The sequence below is a fragment of the Crocodylus siamensis genome, chromosome 1 (assembly GCF_052110815.1).
Source record: "Crocodylus siamensis isolate JL-2025a chromosome 1, ASM5211081v1, whole genome shotgun sequence".
In the NCBI taxonomy this organism is placed as follows: domain Eukaryota; kingdom Metazoa; phylum Chordata; order Crocodylia; family Crocodylidae; genus Crocodylus; species Crocodylus siamensis.
This window is the reverse complement of record NC_143395.1, coordinates 10,345,798-10,362,957: the sequence shown is the minus strand read 5'-3', so window position 1 is coordinate 10,362,957 and position 17,160 is coordinate 10,345,798. Positions and strand designations below refer to the sequence as shown.

General features: G+C 46.5%; 1 protein-coding gene across 3 annotated transcripts in view; it reads left to right on the top strand.

The window, feature by feature from the left end:
- LOC149872568 (protein eva-1 homolog C-like) overlaps positions 1–17,160 on the top strand; it is a 307,247-nt gene that overhangs the window by 149,618 nt on the left and 140,469 nt on the right. For 2 of the 3 annotated variants that reach the window (XM_090031332.1, XM_090031338.1), the window contains one exon: positions 8,086–8,229. The exons of the other annotated variant lie outside the window; for it this stretch is intronic. In XM_090031332.1, coding sequence (XP_089887458.1) covers positions 8,086–8,229 — 144 coding nt within the window. The remainder of the gene's footprint in view (positions 1–8,085; positions 8,230–17,160) is intronic. 3 annotated transcript variants of the gene reach the window in all.

The window sequence follows — 17,160 nt, the reverse complement described above, 5'->3', positions numbered from 1 at the left end:
CAGTGCCAGACTAGCTGGCACGGGGGGCACTGGGCATCCTGAGGAGCAAATGGAAGCCCAAGCCTGAGAATTAAAGTAAGGCCAGGCCTTTAGACGTGGATGCAGTTTAAGTATCCCCAGTGAAAGAGTAAAATGTGTAACTATGAAGTAACAGATGTGATTAATAAATGCAGCCTTCAATTTGGCCCTTTTTTTTTTTACAAGAAAGTGTGAGAGAGGAGTACTCATGCTGGAAGGTGCTCGAGCCGGGCTGCACTTCACACGCTGCAGTGCACTTAATGCTCTTGGCGATGCATCACTCACACCAATTCCAGGCCTGGCCATTTAAATACCACTGCAGCGCTGTCTGTGACATGCTCACATGTGGTGAGCCTCTCCCCCCTCGCCTTGTCAAAGCTGACATCTGATTTGGGTTTTAACAGGTCAGAGGTTAGCCTGATAAAGATCGCAGATCAGGCTGGGGGGGGGGGGGCGGTATCAGCTTAACAACCCTTTAACACTGAACGTGACCAGCGGGATGAATTATCTAGTGAGAGCTCAGATTAAGAACTGTGAAATAAAACTCTCCAGCAGGGAGGGTTTGTGGGGAGGTTTTCATGGTCATTAATGCAAAAGGTAATTCACACAAAGCTCTTAGGGGCAGTGAGACTCCATCAGTTCTTCAGCCTTAAAATGATGACAGCAACAAGGAAAAAGCCCCTCACAACCTGCCCAAATTCAGGCTTAAAACCCTGATTCTAAGAGCACAGTGGAACGGATAGCAAACGCCTTTGACGTGGTTTCACTTTCGGTGAAAGTGGTCTGCTCCCGTAGTGTCCGATAGCTATGAATAGACATAGTATTCGCCTTGGGAGAAAGCCTTTTTTTCTCAGGATTGCATAGAGGTATATGTCCACATTCCTGCTTCAAGTCCCTCTGAAGTATGCTGCAGACGTTTCCTCAGCCGATGAAGGGTTTTGTACCCAAAAGCTTGCAAAGAAGAATTTTTTCAACAATTTTAGTTGGTCTAATAAAAGATATCAAATTTACCCAAAGAACCTTGTCTGCCTATGTCCTTAGACCAACACGACTACAACCCATATCCCTGGATAAAATAACATGCTAACACTTTTTCTCAAGACATCACATATGTCTGTACAGGGACTGTGGCTCGTTCAGGAGACAAGACTGAGGGGCTGTGTGCTCTCACTCGCCACCGACTGGCAAAGGAGTAACGATGCAACTTGGAAGGGCAATGTGTGTCAGGCTAGGGACAGAAGTTACACATAAACCAGTTTAAGTGATCAGAAACTGGTTTAAGCCTATAACAGATGCCCAGTACACATAAACTTGTTTCAAATGGCTGAAACTGGTTTAAGATAAACCTGGTTGAATGTAGTATCAGACTTAACTGATTTGGGTCAAACCAGTTTATGAAACTTGTCTCAGACCCCTTCCCAGTTTAAGTTAAATCACAGTCCCCCAGCATCCCAACATGCTTTCCAGCCCTGGGCTGGGCTGTGCTGTCAGCAGAGTATGGTTGGGGGGGCAGAGGGTGAAAGCAGAGACTGCCCCCCCCAGGTGGGCTCTGGGGCCAGGGAGGGGGCTTAAACCCATCTTCCCCCAAGTACAGAGCTGCTCTGCCCTGCTAAATTTAGTGAAACTTATTGCTGGCTGTGACTGTGGACTACAAATCCCAGAGTCCCCTGGAAACAGGAAGAGGAAGTAATGAGCAACCTTGCAGAGTTCTGCTGCTGTAAGTCCGGACTGCAAATCCCAGAGACCTTGGGGGCAGCAGAAAGAAGAAGTGAACACACAGCCAGAAAGGTGTAGTGTAGTGCCCCCCCAGCTTCTGGCCTGAGCCACTGCAGGCATGTGCCTGCATTTCCTGAATCAAAGGTAACTGTTCACTTATGTTTCAATTTAATCTGTGCAGTTTAGATTAACCTGAAAAGACTGAATTGATTTAGCCTTGAGATTTTTGGCTGTCTGTACCTAGCCTCCATGTTGCTTCTATTTTAATCTGGGTCAAACCCCAGAACAATCAGTTCTGGTTCAAATGAGACGCCCTATTTACAGCCATGGGCACTTCAATGTAGACAGAGGTTTGCTCAGCCAATTCAATGTAAGAGAGTTCTGCCTGATTATCCCTTGTGCCTGGTTCTAACCTTTGCTGTAATATTTGCTCTTTGCCATGTACAGGAACTTGAAAAAGCTCGCAGCATTGGCTTAACTCGGCTTGTTGGTAGTTGACTTCAGTGGCAGCAGAATTAGGCCAATACTTTTTGCACTGAGCAGTCCTGTCCTGTACTTCAAGTGCCCAATGCCACATTACTGGACAAATGTTTAACAAAATGCACTGATTGCACAGAACCAAAGCAAAAAAAGGCATTCCCCTGTGTTTGCGTGCTCCATCTAAAATACCACACCTGTTCTTGTCCTCCCAAAGGCAGAATCCCAGGAAATGTCACTTTGACCTAATTCTGTGGAAACACATTGGCTTTTTTCCTCCTGTTACAGAAGTGAAGAAAGCAATTTGCACATCTAGCCTGCTATTAGCACATTGAGATGAGGGATTCAGAAGCCTTGAAGGAGCTGGGGTTTGGGTTCTGCTGGCAAAGCTCAGTGACCTGGATTCTGAATTTTGAATGCGTTTGCACAGCAATGATGACTTTATGCTATAAGAACAGCCCAGCATTGTATAATAATGGTCAGCTTGCTGCAAAGCCAATACAGTGCTTCCACATCTCTCTCACTGCGAAACTAATATTATATTTTCTGGATGGGACAGCCCCCATTTTATGTGTTTTTGAACACAGAGGCTGAGCACTCATACGATGGGAGTGAGGCTTCTGAATTTGTATCACTTCACAAAGAGTAAGCATATGCCACTTTGCAGAGGACCTGAATATTTGACAGTTGCACTTTCAGCTTGTCGATACTTGAAAGTTAGCGTAGATCAAGATACCATGGTAATTTGTAAGAAAACAGCTATTAAAAACCAAGTGGATTATGCTGAAGGGGAGCAAAGCACCCTTATTTTGGAATAAGCGTGTCTACACAGAGAGCTATTCAGGAATGGCTAGACCTAGTTTATTAAAGCACTTAGTGTAGGAGGCTCCCAGTTTGCATCTCCAGTGTTTTGGCCAACATGGTAACTTTCACTTTTGCGTTTTGGTCAGGGCTGGTGATCCATTTGGTTGGTTTGTTTGAGTCGGAATGATTTGAAATAACCTACTCAACACTCGCCTTTCTGGCCTTTATTTATGTAAATCTGTGCTTATTGGAACAGCTTCACACATCTCCTTAACATGGATGCCCAATAATCTTTCTGTTAAGACAAACTAAAAATATTATATTGAGGGTGCATAAAACCAATTACATTAGCAGTAATGGCTGCACATTCTGTCGCACGGACGAGTCCAGAACAGTCCTGCCTGGTAAGTGTGGGATTCTTAGGTAGTTTGGGATCTCCTGGAGCTGCTGGTGTTTGGTAAAAATTATTGCATTGAATCAGGGTCAGAAATAGTGGTTCTAATATTTCTACTCTAGAGTTGAATGTCATTTGGGAAATTAACTGAAAGTGTCAGCCCTGGGACTTCCCAATTATTCTGTATGCATCAGGGCACACAAGCTAGCACGTGCCTTTTTAGTCTTGGGCCCAAGTGTAAAAGTCTAAAGACACCAGGATGTGATTTCTAATGTCAAATGTCACGAAGTAGACACTGATTTATGAGAGCTGCAACCTCATCTGTCACTCAGCTGTCTCAGAGATGTGCTACTGACATCTTCCATGTTAGTTTAACACGGGAATAAGATGCTTAGATTATGACACTTTGCCAGTTAGCTGAATGGCTGTCTTATCACAAATCTTTTGAAGTATGCAAAAGATCTGGTTCTCTTTGGAGGGCTTGGTGCCTCTCTTACATTTTGGGGTTCAGGTATAAAGCAGATAATTGGCATGGTGACAGATTAAGAATTCAGGCGACTTTAATTTCAGTATTGGTCTCTCCGGACAAGAGCTGATAACTTCTTCTTCTGTTGTTTCTGTGGGCCTCTGAGTCATTTCTGTTTAAATTAGTAACAAGAGAAAACAATTTTACCCATTCTGTAATCATAGAAAACTCTTTCAAGGAAATAGTTTGCCAACTTTATGCAGTCAGTTAGCCATTTACTCTTCTTGTTTGCACTGGTGTAGATCTGCAGTGATTCCACTGAATCCATGAGAATGGCTGTAGACTCATAGGGCTAGAGCCTATTCCATTTATTAGGCACGTAAGTGGAGTTAGGTGCCAAAATACAGTTCTGTTCCACCTTACTCAACTCTCTGAGAAACTCTAAATGCAAAAGATGGGTGGGTCCTCTTCTTCCTTGCTGCATTTTTTGTGATTCAATCTTTGGGTCCTCTTCTTCCTTGCTGCATTTTTTGTGATTCAATCTTAAAACAATGACCTTATAAAAGTAGATGCATTCATGGGTCTTATCACTGCTGGTGGTGGTTTGGTAAAAATGATTTTTAACATAATTGAATAGAATCACATTTAGGTGTCTAAGTCTACTTAGATGCCTAATAGGTGGACTAGAATGTGGCCCATGGAGGTACAAATGAGAACGAAATTGGACTTGCTGTCCAAAATCCTGGCACCTTTGATGACAATGGGTATGTTTTTCAGAACTGGATGAGGGCTCAGATGACTTTAAATCAGGGGAGTCAAAGATACAATCCACGGGCTGGATGCAGCTCAGAGCCCTGTCAACTGGCCTGCATTGCTGCCTGTGGGACTTAGAGTAGACCCATATGCTGCATGTGGTATGCACTGGATTGGCGCCATGTGCTGAATGCGATGCACAGGGCTAAGGGTGGATGTGCTTTGCATGTGGGGTGTGGGGCTGGTCTGAGGAGGCTGCACAAAGCTGGTCCAGTATGCCCTCTCCGTGTTGGCCTTAGGGTTGTTGGGGCCCTGGGCAAGAGAGTCATTTGGGGCCCCTTAGAGGCTTAATTTGATGACCTGTGTTGTGTGCAAGTCAGACATTTTTGATTTCAATTTCACTTAGCCCTATCCATGAAACTGCAATGAAAGTATCTTGATACAATATTGATAATACAAATATTCAGTGTCGTTGCAAAATTTTGGGGGCCCCTAAAGTGTGGGGCTCCAGGCGGTTGCCCAATTTGGGCTCCCCTAAGGCTACTGGCTCACTGCATGGAGGACCCATGTAGAGCTGGTTTGAGATGCCCTCTGCCTGAGGCACTTGTGCTGGGCTGGTGCCGTGCACTGGATCTGGCATGCAGGGCCAATCTTTGAGCCCAGTCCAGTCTGTGAACTGGTCTGGAGCCACTCACTTGTCCCCATGGGCCAAATGAGTTTGACTCCCCTGCTTTAAACTTTTCTTGTAGTCTCTTGTTCTTGGGCTGCTCTGGGCCATGACTGGGAGCCTCAGTGATGGCCACCTGCCAGGACTACCCTGTGTACCACTGCACCGAACAGACTCCCTGCACTGCTGTGCTGAGCAGCCCTGGTGCATCCTTTGTCCCTGCCCAGTCCAATCCCTGTCATCTTCCTTGTGTCTTAGCTTGCAAGCAGTCCTTGGAGGACAGTTGCGCAGCTGTCTTCCCCATTTCTTGTCCTGGGGGAATCATCCCCTAGCTGGGACAGGGGTGTTCAGAGCCCCTCAATTGTGCTCTGGCTCTTTTTACTAGTGTGCATTGGGCAGAGTTAGGGAAAGACTGAGTTGTGGATTTCACTATATGTTCCTAATAAACAAAAATGGAGGAGAAAGGTCTGTGCCCTCGGGAATGTGCAAGCAAAGCGGCTGGACTGGAGCATTCAAAATAGGAGATGCCTAGTTTAAGGATCTGATCGTGCAAATGGAGCTTCCAGGGTGAATCTTCAGATCTCCTGGGATCCCACTGAAGTCAGCGGGGTGGTAGATCCAAGAACCGGGTTAGAACTAGTCTTCAGGAGGGGGGCGATAATTAGCAGAGGTGAGGGGTGTAACTGGGCATGCTGGTGCTCTGTGCGTGCGAGATGGAAGCCGGAGCATGCTCCACGCGCTAGATCTGAAAGGCGCAGGAAGCAGCACAGGACACAAAGGCGGAGCCGAGAGATCGTAGCTTGTTACATCTCATTCCTACAAGTATGCATTACAAAGGGAGACCTCTTCAGTACCGCGTGGAAGAGATTGGTCACGTATCTCGCAGTAACAGTAATGGGAACTGCCTGGCTAATTCTTCATACTCCCGCTGAGGTGGTGGTGCCAAGCCAGCGTCGGGGGGCAAGGGAAGGTTGTCCATCCTGCCTGGGAACAATACTATGTAGAAAGACTAGACAGTCTCCGTGAACTCCTGCGTAGGGCTTATGTTAGACTGACTGGTTTTATGGGATGCATGACAAAGGGAGAGCAAAGCAGAATTGCTGCCTTCCAGATGTTTCACTTGGAACCTCTGGCCCTGGTTGGATCAATCCCCCCTGAGGAAACTTGTGGGATTCAGTATGAAAATGCTGACATGCAGCCCTGTTCTTTTGTCGTACACAGCATGCGAATAAAATGTCGTCTTTGATTTCAGAAAAAAGAAATGTTGCCCTCTGGCTTTTGTTTTCTGTGGCTCTCCCCCATCAGTCATGACTCTGTTATTGCTTTAGTGCTAACATTCAATCCCTCTTAGGGTTCATATTCCCTTTTGCTGCCTCTTGGTTAGCAACTAAGAGTGTATTGTGCAATGACTACAGTATAGCTATGCTCCTTTCTCCTCCATTGCTCTGTTCTTGCTTTTAAAAATCGCTTAAAATTTTCAGAAGTGTCTTGTATTTTCTGACGCTTGGTCCTACTTGTGTGCTTAATACAAAATATCACACTCGAGCTCTTTGGTTTTAAAAGGCATCTGTAAAAAAAATCCCAAATGACAAATAACCCATTTTCGCCTTAGTTCTTGAGAGCAGTTGCAGACCTACTTTGGTAAAACAGTACTTGGTATAGGCCATTTACCTCTAACATTTTTGCTGATTCAAAACGTATCTGGATGAGGAGGATGGTTTAACAGGCCAAATGTTTTCAGCCACATCAAATAAGCATGCTTAAGGGATCTTTTTGTTTAAAGGATCAGCAATAAACATCTTATTTATTTTGGCCTTTAAAAATCACAGTTTGAGGGAAAAAATCTGAAAACTTGCTAAGACAAACAGGGGAATTTATACTTCCCTTAGTGATATTGGTCTGGTTTTGATTAATATAGACCATGATATTAGGCTGAAGACAGTAGAGTATGCAACAAAGGTTTTTAATGACTGGGAAATCACCTAATCCCTCTCCAGCAGCATGTCTCCTGAAAACACCCAACCAAATACTGTAACAACAAAATAACAGAAATCAACCCACTAATCAAAAAGCAAATAAAAGAAATCCCCCAAGCAGTGTTCTCCCTCCTCCTCAAAAAAAAAAGAGATGCAAAGACTCTGTGATGTCTGCTGGGGATGTTGCTGTTTGTTTTCCCTGAAAGGCACTCACTGACGAGTAGGAAAATCCTAAAGCTTTATTTTTCACCTCCATGCTGGCCATGTGCCATTTTCCCAGTTGATAGGGTAGATTTAGTGGCTCATCCACTGGCCTAGGTTGCAAGTCACTTGGGTATTCCCGGCTCTGCCAACAGCTTGCTTTTGCGAGCCACTTGTGTTTTCTATGCCTCTGTTTCCTTGCCTGTAAAATGGGGTAATGGTTCCTTCCTTGTTAATGCTTTCAGAGGTCTGTAGCGGAAAAGTACTATGTAGGAAGTGTGAATTGTTATCACAAATCCCTTTTTACCCTTTGAAAACAAACCCACTTTATTTGTGACTTCATTTATTTTGATGAGGAAGGGGAGTTCCTGATTTTTAGCTGATCTCTTCCCTACAAGCTCATAATCCAGTTGCCTCTTCCTTGTACTGTGATTTATTATTGATCCGCAGTGTCTCCAGTTGTCGCCTCTTTCTGATGGAGGCTTAGTGGTCTTCATGTCAGTGTCCAAGTGCTAAGATGTGTTGATTGTAGCCTGCCTTAGAGGGGCATTCTTGTGCAAATACAGATGTGGATAGGGGGGTACTCAGTAATGTATATCCTTTTCCCTTTCAGAGTGTCAGGCGGCTACAGCTCTCCAGCTCATGACCAAACGCTGCCATGGGAAAAGGAGTTGCAGCGTGTATGCCAGCACCTATGAATTCGGCAACCCTTGTTACTCAGGTGTGCGCAAGCATCTCAATGTCATCTACACCTGCGGTAAGCTACAGTAAAAGCTACCGATATAACGTTCCTTTGGGAGTATGTAAATGCTACATTCCCAGTGGGATGGACTACACCTCCATGCAGTGTATGCAACTCCGCTGTCTAGTGGGCATGGGAAAGGTAGATTAATCTGAGGTTTGCCAGCTTCTGTGCATTGGTGAGTGGTTTACTACTAAGTCTCCTTACTCAGCAGAATGAGATGTAAAGAAGAATTTATAGAGAGCATTTTTCTTTAATTCATCCCACACGTTCTCACCCCTTCAAGATTTGGTAACGCAGTGACTTGGGGGTAGAGACGCTGGAGTATATATTTGTTCGCCACAAGGTTTTGATCTTGAACAGTGTCTCTGCTCTTTTGTTCTCAGTTTCTGTTAGTGTAAACAGAGAATTAGAAATGAACTAATCTGTTGTCATGGGGTTAATATAAGATACCCATGCATCATCTGGCAGACTGTGGGGCATTTGGTGTCTGTTTAATGTCATTTAGAAGAAATGTGTCCCAAGTCAGTACCGTATGTCATGGCCTCCGTTCATGCTTCTACTTAACCAGGCGTCATGGATGTAGACTGGAGCAGCGAGCGTTCCTCTCCCGGGCTCTGTGATCTCAGGAGGGCTGCAATTTGTCTTTTCCAGTGACAGCATTTCATTGATTCTTAACATTTGAGCATGATTTGGTTTGGGGAGGATTTGCCTCAGAAGTTTGTTGATCCGTCAGTTGCTTCATTTGTCTGTAGGGGACTTTTTTTTTAAACGAGAGCAGAAGCAGCATGGATATTAAGGCAAAGCTCAGTGAATTTTCTAGTTGGAAAGTGTTGGGTGACTGTAGCTGTCTATGCTGCATCTTTGGTGGGTCTTATGGAGCGTCGGCAGCGGCAGTCCCCTGGAGTTGAGGATGATGTCCGTCAGCTTTGATGGGTCCTCAGGTGACTGAGGAGCCCAATTCTGGATACACATATTCTTTAGCAATGGAGGCATGTTGTTGCACGGGGGAGTGGGATTTTCAGCCCTGGGTTGGTCTTCTTCTCCTTGCTCTGCCACCGCCGTTCCGCCTTGGTATCGAGTCATTGGGCCTCAAAGTGGTGCGTGCCTTGGTGGACCGGGTGGTGCCGCACTGAACGGTCAGCAGCTTGCTCCTCCCAGCCATTGGTGTCGATGCTTCTGTGCTTGAGGGCAACCTTGAGTGTATCTTTGTACTGTTTCCTTTGGCCGCCCTTTGAGCGTTGGCCAACAGAGAGCTGGGAAAAGAGAATCTGGCGAGGGAGGCAGTTCATGGACATCTGGACACAGTGGCCCATCCATCGGAGCTGATTTCTCAAGAGCAAGGTTTCGATGCTGGTGGATGCAGCTTCATGGAGGGTGCTCGTGCTGGTATGCTGGTCCTCCCATTTTATCCCTTGGGGGCACAGGCAGGGGCAGGGGTGAATGGGGCCCCGGCTGGGCCAGATGGTGGGACAATCAGAGCATGGGAGGCTCATCCAGGGGTGCAGGGGTAGGGACGGACTCCTGCCGCTGTGTGCACCCCAGCAGAGGCCCTGGGGCATGTGCCCCCCTGGTCTGTGCGCGGTGTGGTGGCAGCTGCTGCTGCATACTGCACTTTGTGTGCCTCTGCAGCTGCCCCGGGAGCAGCGCAACACCATGTGTGTCCTACCGCTGGGCTCCGCCGTGCCTCTGCCTGCCCTGCGGTGGGATGCACATGTCATCAAACTGCTCCAGAGGGCAGCGGCAGCTGCAGAGGCACTCAGAGCCAGGGCCCTACTTACCACAGACCCTGCCCCTGCCTATGCCATGGTCCTTCCCTCACTGCAGGGGTCTTGAACTGCCCCCCATGGCCCTTTCCCCTCCCCCCGCCCTTTCCCCAACAAACTTACCTGCTGGGCTGGGGGAAGGGTGGGGGCAGAATGTGTGCATGCACTGAGCCCCCCCAAATAATTTTTTTTCCTCTGCCTATAAACTAGTCAGGGGGGATCAGCAGGCATTGGGGGAGTCACTGTTCCCCCGAGCACTGCCAGGAGTGACCAGGAATAACGGTCACAAGCTGGCAGAGGGTAGGTTTAGGTTAGATATCAGGAGGCGCTACTTCACTGTCAGGGCGGCTAGGGTCTGGAACCAACTTCCAAGAGAAGTGGTGCTGGCTCCTACCCTGGGGGTCTTTAAGAGGAGGTTAGATGAACACCCTGCTGGGGTCTTTTGACCCCAGTAATCTTTCCTGCCATGGCAGGGGTTGGACTAGATGATCTGCTCAGGTCCCTTCCAACAAACTCGTTTCAACAAAGCTGAACTCTTTAAAAGAGAAAAAAATCTAAAATTAAATCCTAAACCTGCCTACCTGGAATTGAGAGAAGTAAGCTTTGATGTTCCTTTTTTTAAGAGATGAATATAACACCCAAACTCTTGTTACCCTGGCTGCTTAAGGAACAATTCCAATTTAGAGGAAGTTCAGTGGGGCTGCTTTTTAACTCAGCCTTCTATGCTTAACGTCTTGCAGTTGAGCCTAGGGAGTATAAAAGACTGACCTGTTGGATTGGATGGGGACCCCCTTTGAAGTGAAGTAACTCATAAAGCTGTTGGTTTGGTTCAGTTTCTTCTCCACAGATTCAGTTGTTGGGGTCTTCTCTAGGATCCATCCATATATACCCTGCAGACTTGGTTGTCTAAGCCATGGGGTGGCTTGAGAAAAAATGAAATTTTGGGTGACTAGGCAGGAGACCAAGAGCCGATGAGGGGAACATGATGCAACAGAACTTCGGGTGCGGGCAGAAGTGCAGCTCCCAGCTGTCACTCTGATTGATTTTTGCAAAGCACTCTGAGTTGCACCATTACCCCAGACCACACAGAAGTTCACTGTTGATTCCAGGGGACTCTAACTGCAGCTCAGGCTACAGCCAGGTTTCCAAAGCAATGGCTGTGGCTCTTTGCCAGCGCCCCATTTTCAGAATGGGAGTCGGAAGGAAAGGCAGTGGAGGGAGCTCATTCTTGGGGCTCCCCAGCTGGTGCTGAAGGGTGGGGAGAGTGAATTGGAGCCCCCCTAATCTCGGGGATGGGGGGACTGTCCAGGGAGAAAGAAAAGCTCCCATACTCAACTCCCTCCTCTCCCTTTTCCTCTCCCATTCTGAAAACAGTGACGGTCTGGGAGCTCTGCAGACACCAGTTACAAAAGATGCTACATTTTGAAATGTCTTTATTGGACACCTGATGCATCGAGAGGTCAGATTTTCACCAGATCGGCCATTTTTGAAGCTTTCTGCACTTGTGTTTGGTTATGGCTATGGACTGTTTTCTGTGGCCAGATGGGGTGAAAATTGTCACTTCTGTCTACACTCTTAAATAGTTGAAGCATATTAGTTGAGGCTAGTTTCTCACAATACAGGACAGTGAAATCACTTTCACAATTGTCCTATTCACTATTGAGTGGCAAGAGGCTTAGTTATTAAACATAAAAGCTGGATCCATAGACACGCAGGTTTGATTTCGGAGGGGGCATTTCCACTTTTCATGTATCTAGGGGATAGATGAATTGAATGTTCTGCAATTTACTGTACCTGGGTCTTTCAACTGTACTGTACACTTAAAATCTAAGAGCCTGTTCTCCCTGTTAAATGTCTCATATATTTTTCATAACAGCAAATATTTGCCTGGGAATCCTTGACCCACTGTTAGTTTTTAGCTTGTTCGCTATTGCCTTTCAACCTGGAGTGGGGCTGCATTTCACTGGTAAGGTATGTGTATATAACTCTGACATCCTTCCGGATAAAAAATGTACAAATGGAAATTGCTTGGTACTTCAAACCAGGGAGAGATTTAGAATAATTTTGTCTAGAAATTTGATGGAAATCTGTATTAAGTCAAAATAAACGTGGGTAGAAATGTCCGTAGCATGACTTTGGTCTTGCCTTCCTTATCTTCAATAGCACTTTGTCTCTTGCTCTTTTACCCTCCTCTTCTACAATGAGCTTCCTTCCAATTACCCTCAGTGTGTGTACTCATCGCTATTTGGCTTTCTGGGATGTAGGAGACCAGGAGCAGAGATGGTGTTTCAACAGGGTTCTCACCAGTACCTGGTGCGGTGGCACTAATACTTCCTTATCTTTTCTGGAAGTGCCTCACCTAATACATCCTTTGATCATGTTTGCTTCTTTTGTGGTCTCATTTCACTGAAAATTAATAATCATCCTGTGATCAAATAATACATCCTAGAGCCTACATGTTGAGTACTAGTCATTCTGTGATTCTTTTTAGGTGTTTCCAATTGGACACTCAGACCTATCATTCCCTAAAAGGCCCTGCAGCCTGAGTTGTGTCCCTCTTCCGCCTTGTCCAGTGAATGAAATAGGAAGAGCTAAAAGTTGTCTGGTACCAGTGCTATGAAACCACTGACTTGCTTTGCAAAAGGCTTTGTAATGAAACTATTGGTGGAACCTTTGGGTGTGAGTCGAGGGGAGGACGGGGTTGTATAGCAAAGGCGTTTCCCACATTGGAAACTTCAGTAGCACTGATGACAGGTCAGCTGGGTGCTCCATCAGGGCTAAAGCTTGGGGCAAGCTGAAATGTGAAATATGTGTCTCCTGCTGGTAGCAATTTGTGACAAATCTGCCAAGGGATTAGCTGATGTAGCAACACCCAAGTGGTGGTGATTGAGAACCTAGAATACACCATGGTTATTGGCAGAAACCCGAAATGTAGTAAATTGAGTGACTCGCATCAGTAGATGAGGCCGAGTGGCGTGATCTAATAAGACCTTTCCTACCATTGACTCCTCTCATGTCTGATGCTGTAGTGGGCCTTATGCCTTCCTGCAAAAGTCTTCCGACCTGGCATCTCTGCTGCCCTTCTCCAGCTCTTCGGTTGGCGCTTTCCTACTGAATACATAGGGAGCAGAATTCTGTCTGTATTCTAAAAACGGCAAATGAACAAAACAAGGAGAATTTTAGTTTCTTAAATCAATAGCTTCTAAAAGTTCAATGCTGCTGCCATGCTGGTTTCAAACCGTTCCCCTCCCCCAGCCTCCATATTTGATTGGACTTGAAAATTCCTCCTCGAATTCCTCCACCATCTAGAGTTATGTGATTGAATCTGGTTTCAAATGGTAAGTTAGTAATTACCAGTTTCATCTAACTTGCTGTCCAACGCCAGCTTTTCCCCTTGCTTAAGTAGTTTATTGTAGTTATTTCAGCCATCAGGGGGCCCTGTGTTATGTCGAGTCAGTGTAATGGGATCGGTTCTCAGTCTTCAGAGTATCATGTTAGACCCTTTTACATTTTCTATGACATTCTATAGACATCGCTTAGCTGCGGCGGAAATACTACAACTTAGCTTGTATGTACAGGATGACTGAAATAAGCAACAAACTGGCAGGCAGATTAGATAGCAATCTCTCTTATACATTAGGATTCCATTAGCCCAGCCAAAACCAGATGAAAATCTTCCAATATGAAAACATTCAAAACCTGAACATTGGCAAGCCCAAAATATTAAAGTTTGATTCTGTGCCAGGTTTAGTTTAACGGCGTGGTACAGAAGGCTGGATTTTCCAGTGCGTGGCTCCCCATTACTGGATTACTTTAATAAAAAAAAACATTAAAAAAGCAAGTGAATCAAGGTGAAGCAGAAAATTCATGTGTTGGGACTGCTGCTGAGTACAGTGGCTCGAAGTGGAGGGAGCTTCAAAATTTAGTTCAGTTCTTGCTTTAAAATACTTCTGAGCTATTAGCCCATGGAAACAAGCAAGGAGGTGCACAATTGAATCATCTAAGCACAGCAGATCACACAGAACAGGGGGTAAAATTGTCTTTCTTTCTCTCTTTGCTATACAACATGGCAGATTACAGTCTGTGCTGCTCGACTGTGGTTATTATGGTTGTACTCTTACATTTATATATAAAGGTTTCTTTGCTCATGGCCACCTCCTTTCTTTCAGTCTCCTATTCTTTCCTTAAAAGCTTTTCTCCCCTTCTCTTGAGGGGGTCTCTTGCCCTATTTTAGGTCTTCATTTTCTACCATTGTTCAGTATTTGATTCCCCTTTCCAGTCCCTGATACTTTCCAGTCCTAAATCAACAATGCACTCATTCATAATTTTAAGATCACGAGTAATCCCATCCCTCTTCTGCAAAACATGCGAGCACATGCTTAATTTTATGCCCGTATTTAAATCTTGTTGAAGTTCAACACATGATTTCAAGATTTCTTGAGCAGGGGTGTGGGATTCCTTACATGCTTAAAGTGAAATACTTGGGTGCTTTAAACTAGGCTTGTCATAGTGACTGGAAGGTTTGGATTCTTACATGGGCATCATTATTTTCTCTTGATCTTGAAACTTCTTGCAGTGACATGCTATGGGCCAAATCCTATTTCACTTTATGAGCCTGAGGAATACATGCACAGCTGCATAACTGCAGTTTGGCACTTCTCTGCAATTTGTGATTCAGCTTTATGCACTGAGCATGCTCAGGAGGGCTATATTCCAGCCAGACCACTGCTTGAGGGAAACAGAGTCACCCAAGTAGGTGTGTGATGCTAGGTAAGTCATGAGATTTTAGGTAGGCATAAAACCACTCCTAGCAGGTGTTAGCTGAAGGGGCTTTTTGCTTTTTAGCTTAGTGGTCAGAGTATTTGCCCAGGCACAAGGAGGTCCAGGGTATCCCACAGAGTCACCCTTCCTCTGGCTGGATGCAAGAATCCCATGGTCTGTTAAAGATTTGGAGAGATGAACATCATGTTCTCTTCTGTTCTTAAAATTCTGACTTTGATGGTGGAAAATGTACATTTACAAACACAGCAACACTTTTTTGTTAAACACAAGCTAAAATATCAGCCCTGCTGTCTTTATGCAAAAGAAATTCTTCCAATAGGTGAAAATCATTTTAGTCTGAATTTCAAACTTGGAGACTTAAATTGAAGGGATCTCCCTTACCAAATCCTGTTTCACCAAGCATCAGTTAAATAGTACTTCTGGCCACGTCCCCATGAGCAGGGGTGTAGGGTTGCTGCGGGAAGAAAAACAGCGGCACGAATTTGTGCCACTGCTTTTTGCCCGGGTGCATGCAATGGGGGTTCCTCCAGCTCTCATGGGGGGATCCTAGCTGCTGCTGGCTGGGTTTACCTAGCCTTATGCCTAGGCCTCCGCTTTCCCGGGCCCTGCTCTAGGCTCTGGGGCTCTTTTAGTTCTTTGGCCAGGCCACACTGTGGGGCTCCAGTTATCCAGCTTACGCCGGGGCTAGTCTGAACAGCCTCAAGCTGCTCCCAGGGCAGGTTCTCCGTGTGCTGGACTGCACGCCGCGTGCAGCCCGAGCAGCCTCAAGCTGCTCCCAGGGCCAGCTCTCCACGTGCCGGTCTGCACACCGCTCTGCCCAGCCCTCTGCTGAGGATGCAGGCTCGAGCTGGCTCGATGCGGCTCCCAGAGCCTGAGCCCCACGCACCGGGCTGCACACCGCTGGGGCGAAGAAGGGATCCTGTGGAGGCGCTTCCCTCTCCAATGCCCCTTGCCATCTCTGCCCGGCGTGCTGAGCATGCTGGGCTTTTATCTACACTGCAGGCCCCGCCCCCGAAGTCTATCAGACCTGCAAAGCGCAGTCTTCAATCAGGTCCAGGGGCTTCTCACCCCCTCCCCGCCCAAGCAGGGGCAGGAGAAGCCCCTCCCAGCTGTTACCTGATTGGTAGAAATGTTCCACCAATCCAAAGTGTCCTTCTCCAAGCTGGGCTTGCTGGGCAAAAGCAGTGAGCCCACCACACGCTGACCGGAAGTGACCGTGGACCGGCAAACTGTGGACCGGCAGGCAGCCCTTCATGGCCTGGTACTGGGGTAGGGGAGGCTGGGGCCTCCCGGGGAAGCAGTGGTGGCAATCTGGCGCTGGGAGCCCGCCTGGCAGCCAGGCTGTGGCTCTGGCCGGCCGGGCTTCCAGTCCGGTGGCGCACGCTCCTGCCACGCGCACCCTACTGCTTTTTTTTTTGACACCGGGATTTCCCGGTTTGCAGTGTCACAAACCACATGTGTGCGCTTATCTGGACATATCCTATGTATATAATGTAGTCACATGCGAGGCATTTTTTAGCACTCCCACCGATTTTGGATCCTACTCTGCGCAGATAGACTTGTCTTCCTAGGCAGGCTCAGAAGGGATAAACTATGGCAATGTATGCTTGTTGTCCCTGAAGGTGTAGCTGGCTAAAAGCCATTATGAACTGGTGGTTTAGAGAGGGAGGAGGAGAGTGCTCCCATCTTTTGACTCCGTATCTTAGTTACTAGGGCACTTGCTTGGGGAGTGGACCCCCCAACTCCTAGGTCCCTGATCCTCTGAGGGTTTGAACTTGTTGTCCACTTTCTAAAGAGCCCTGATCATTTGGCTATGGGATAGGCAGGGCCAAGGGCATTCTCCATGCATCCTGTTGAAGCTGGCTGATTGGTTGTACACTGGGACCCTGGTTTTCTCTGATTTTAAAAATTTCCAAATTTCTCTGATTTAAAAAAAGCCCCTAAAATCCACATTTTCCCATGATTAAAATGCTATATATTATTTGGGTTGATACGGCATTTTTCAACAGTGAAAAAGCCAGGAGGCCAGGAGGAAAGCAAGCCAGAGGCAGCTTGGCTCATGGTGCTGGGAGGGAGGAGGGAGGAGGCAGGGTTTGGGACTCTGCCACTGTCGTGTTCATCCCTTTTGCATGCAGTAGTCATAAGCAGGCCACCGTGCACAGCCAGGGTCATCCTCTGTAAGTGGGGGCCAACCTTTTTTGCAGGTATGCTGCAAGCTAAGGCCTGTACTTTCCCTGAGTGCCACTCTGATCCCAGAAGCTGTGAGAAGTTCAAGCATGTTTCTGAAGACAGTCTTCTGAGATTTTAGGTCCTAAAGTGGAAGAAATTGCTGGCCTAGACAAAATCGCACACTATTTTCAGGGCAGAATGAGTTAGTATCTGATGTAGATTAGGACAA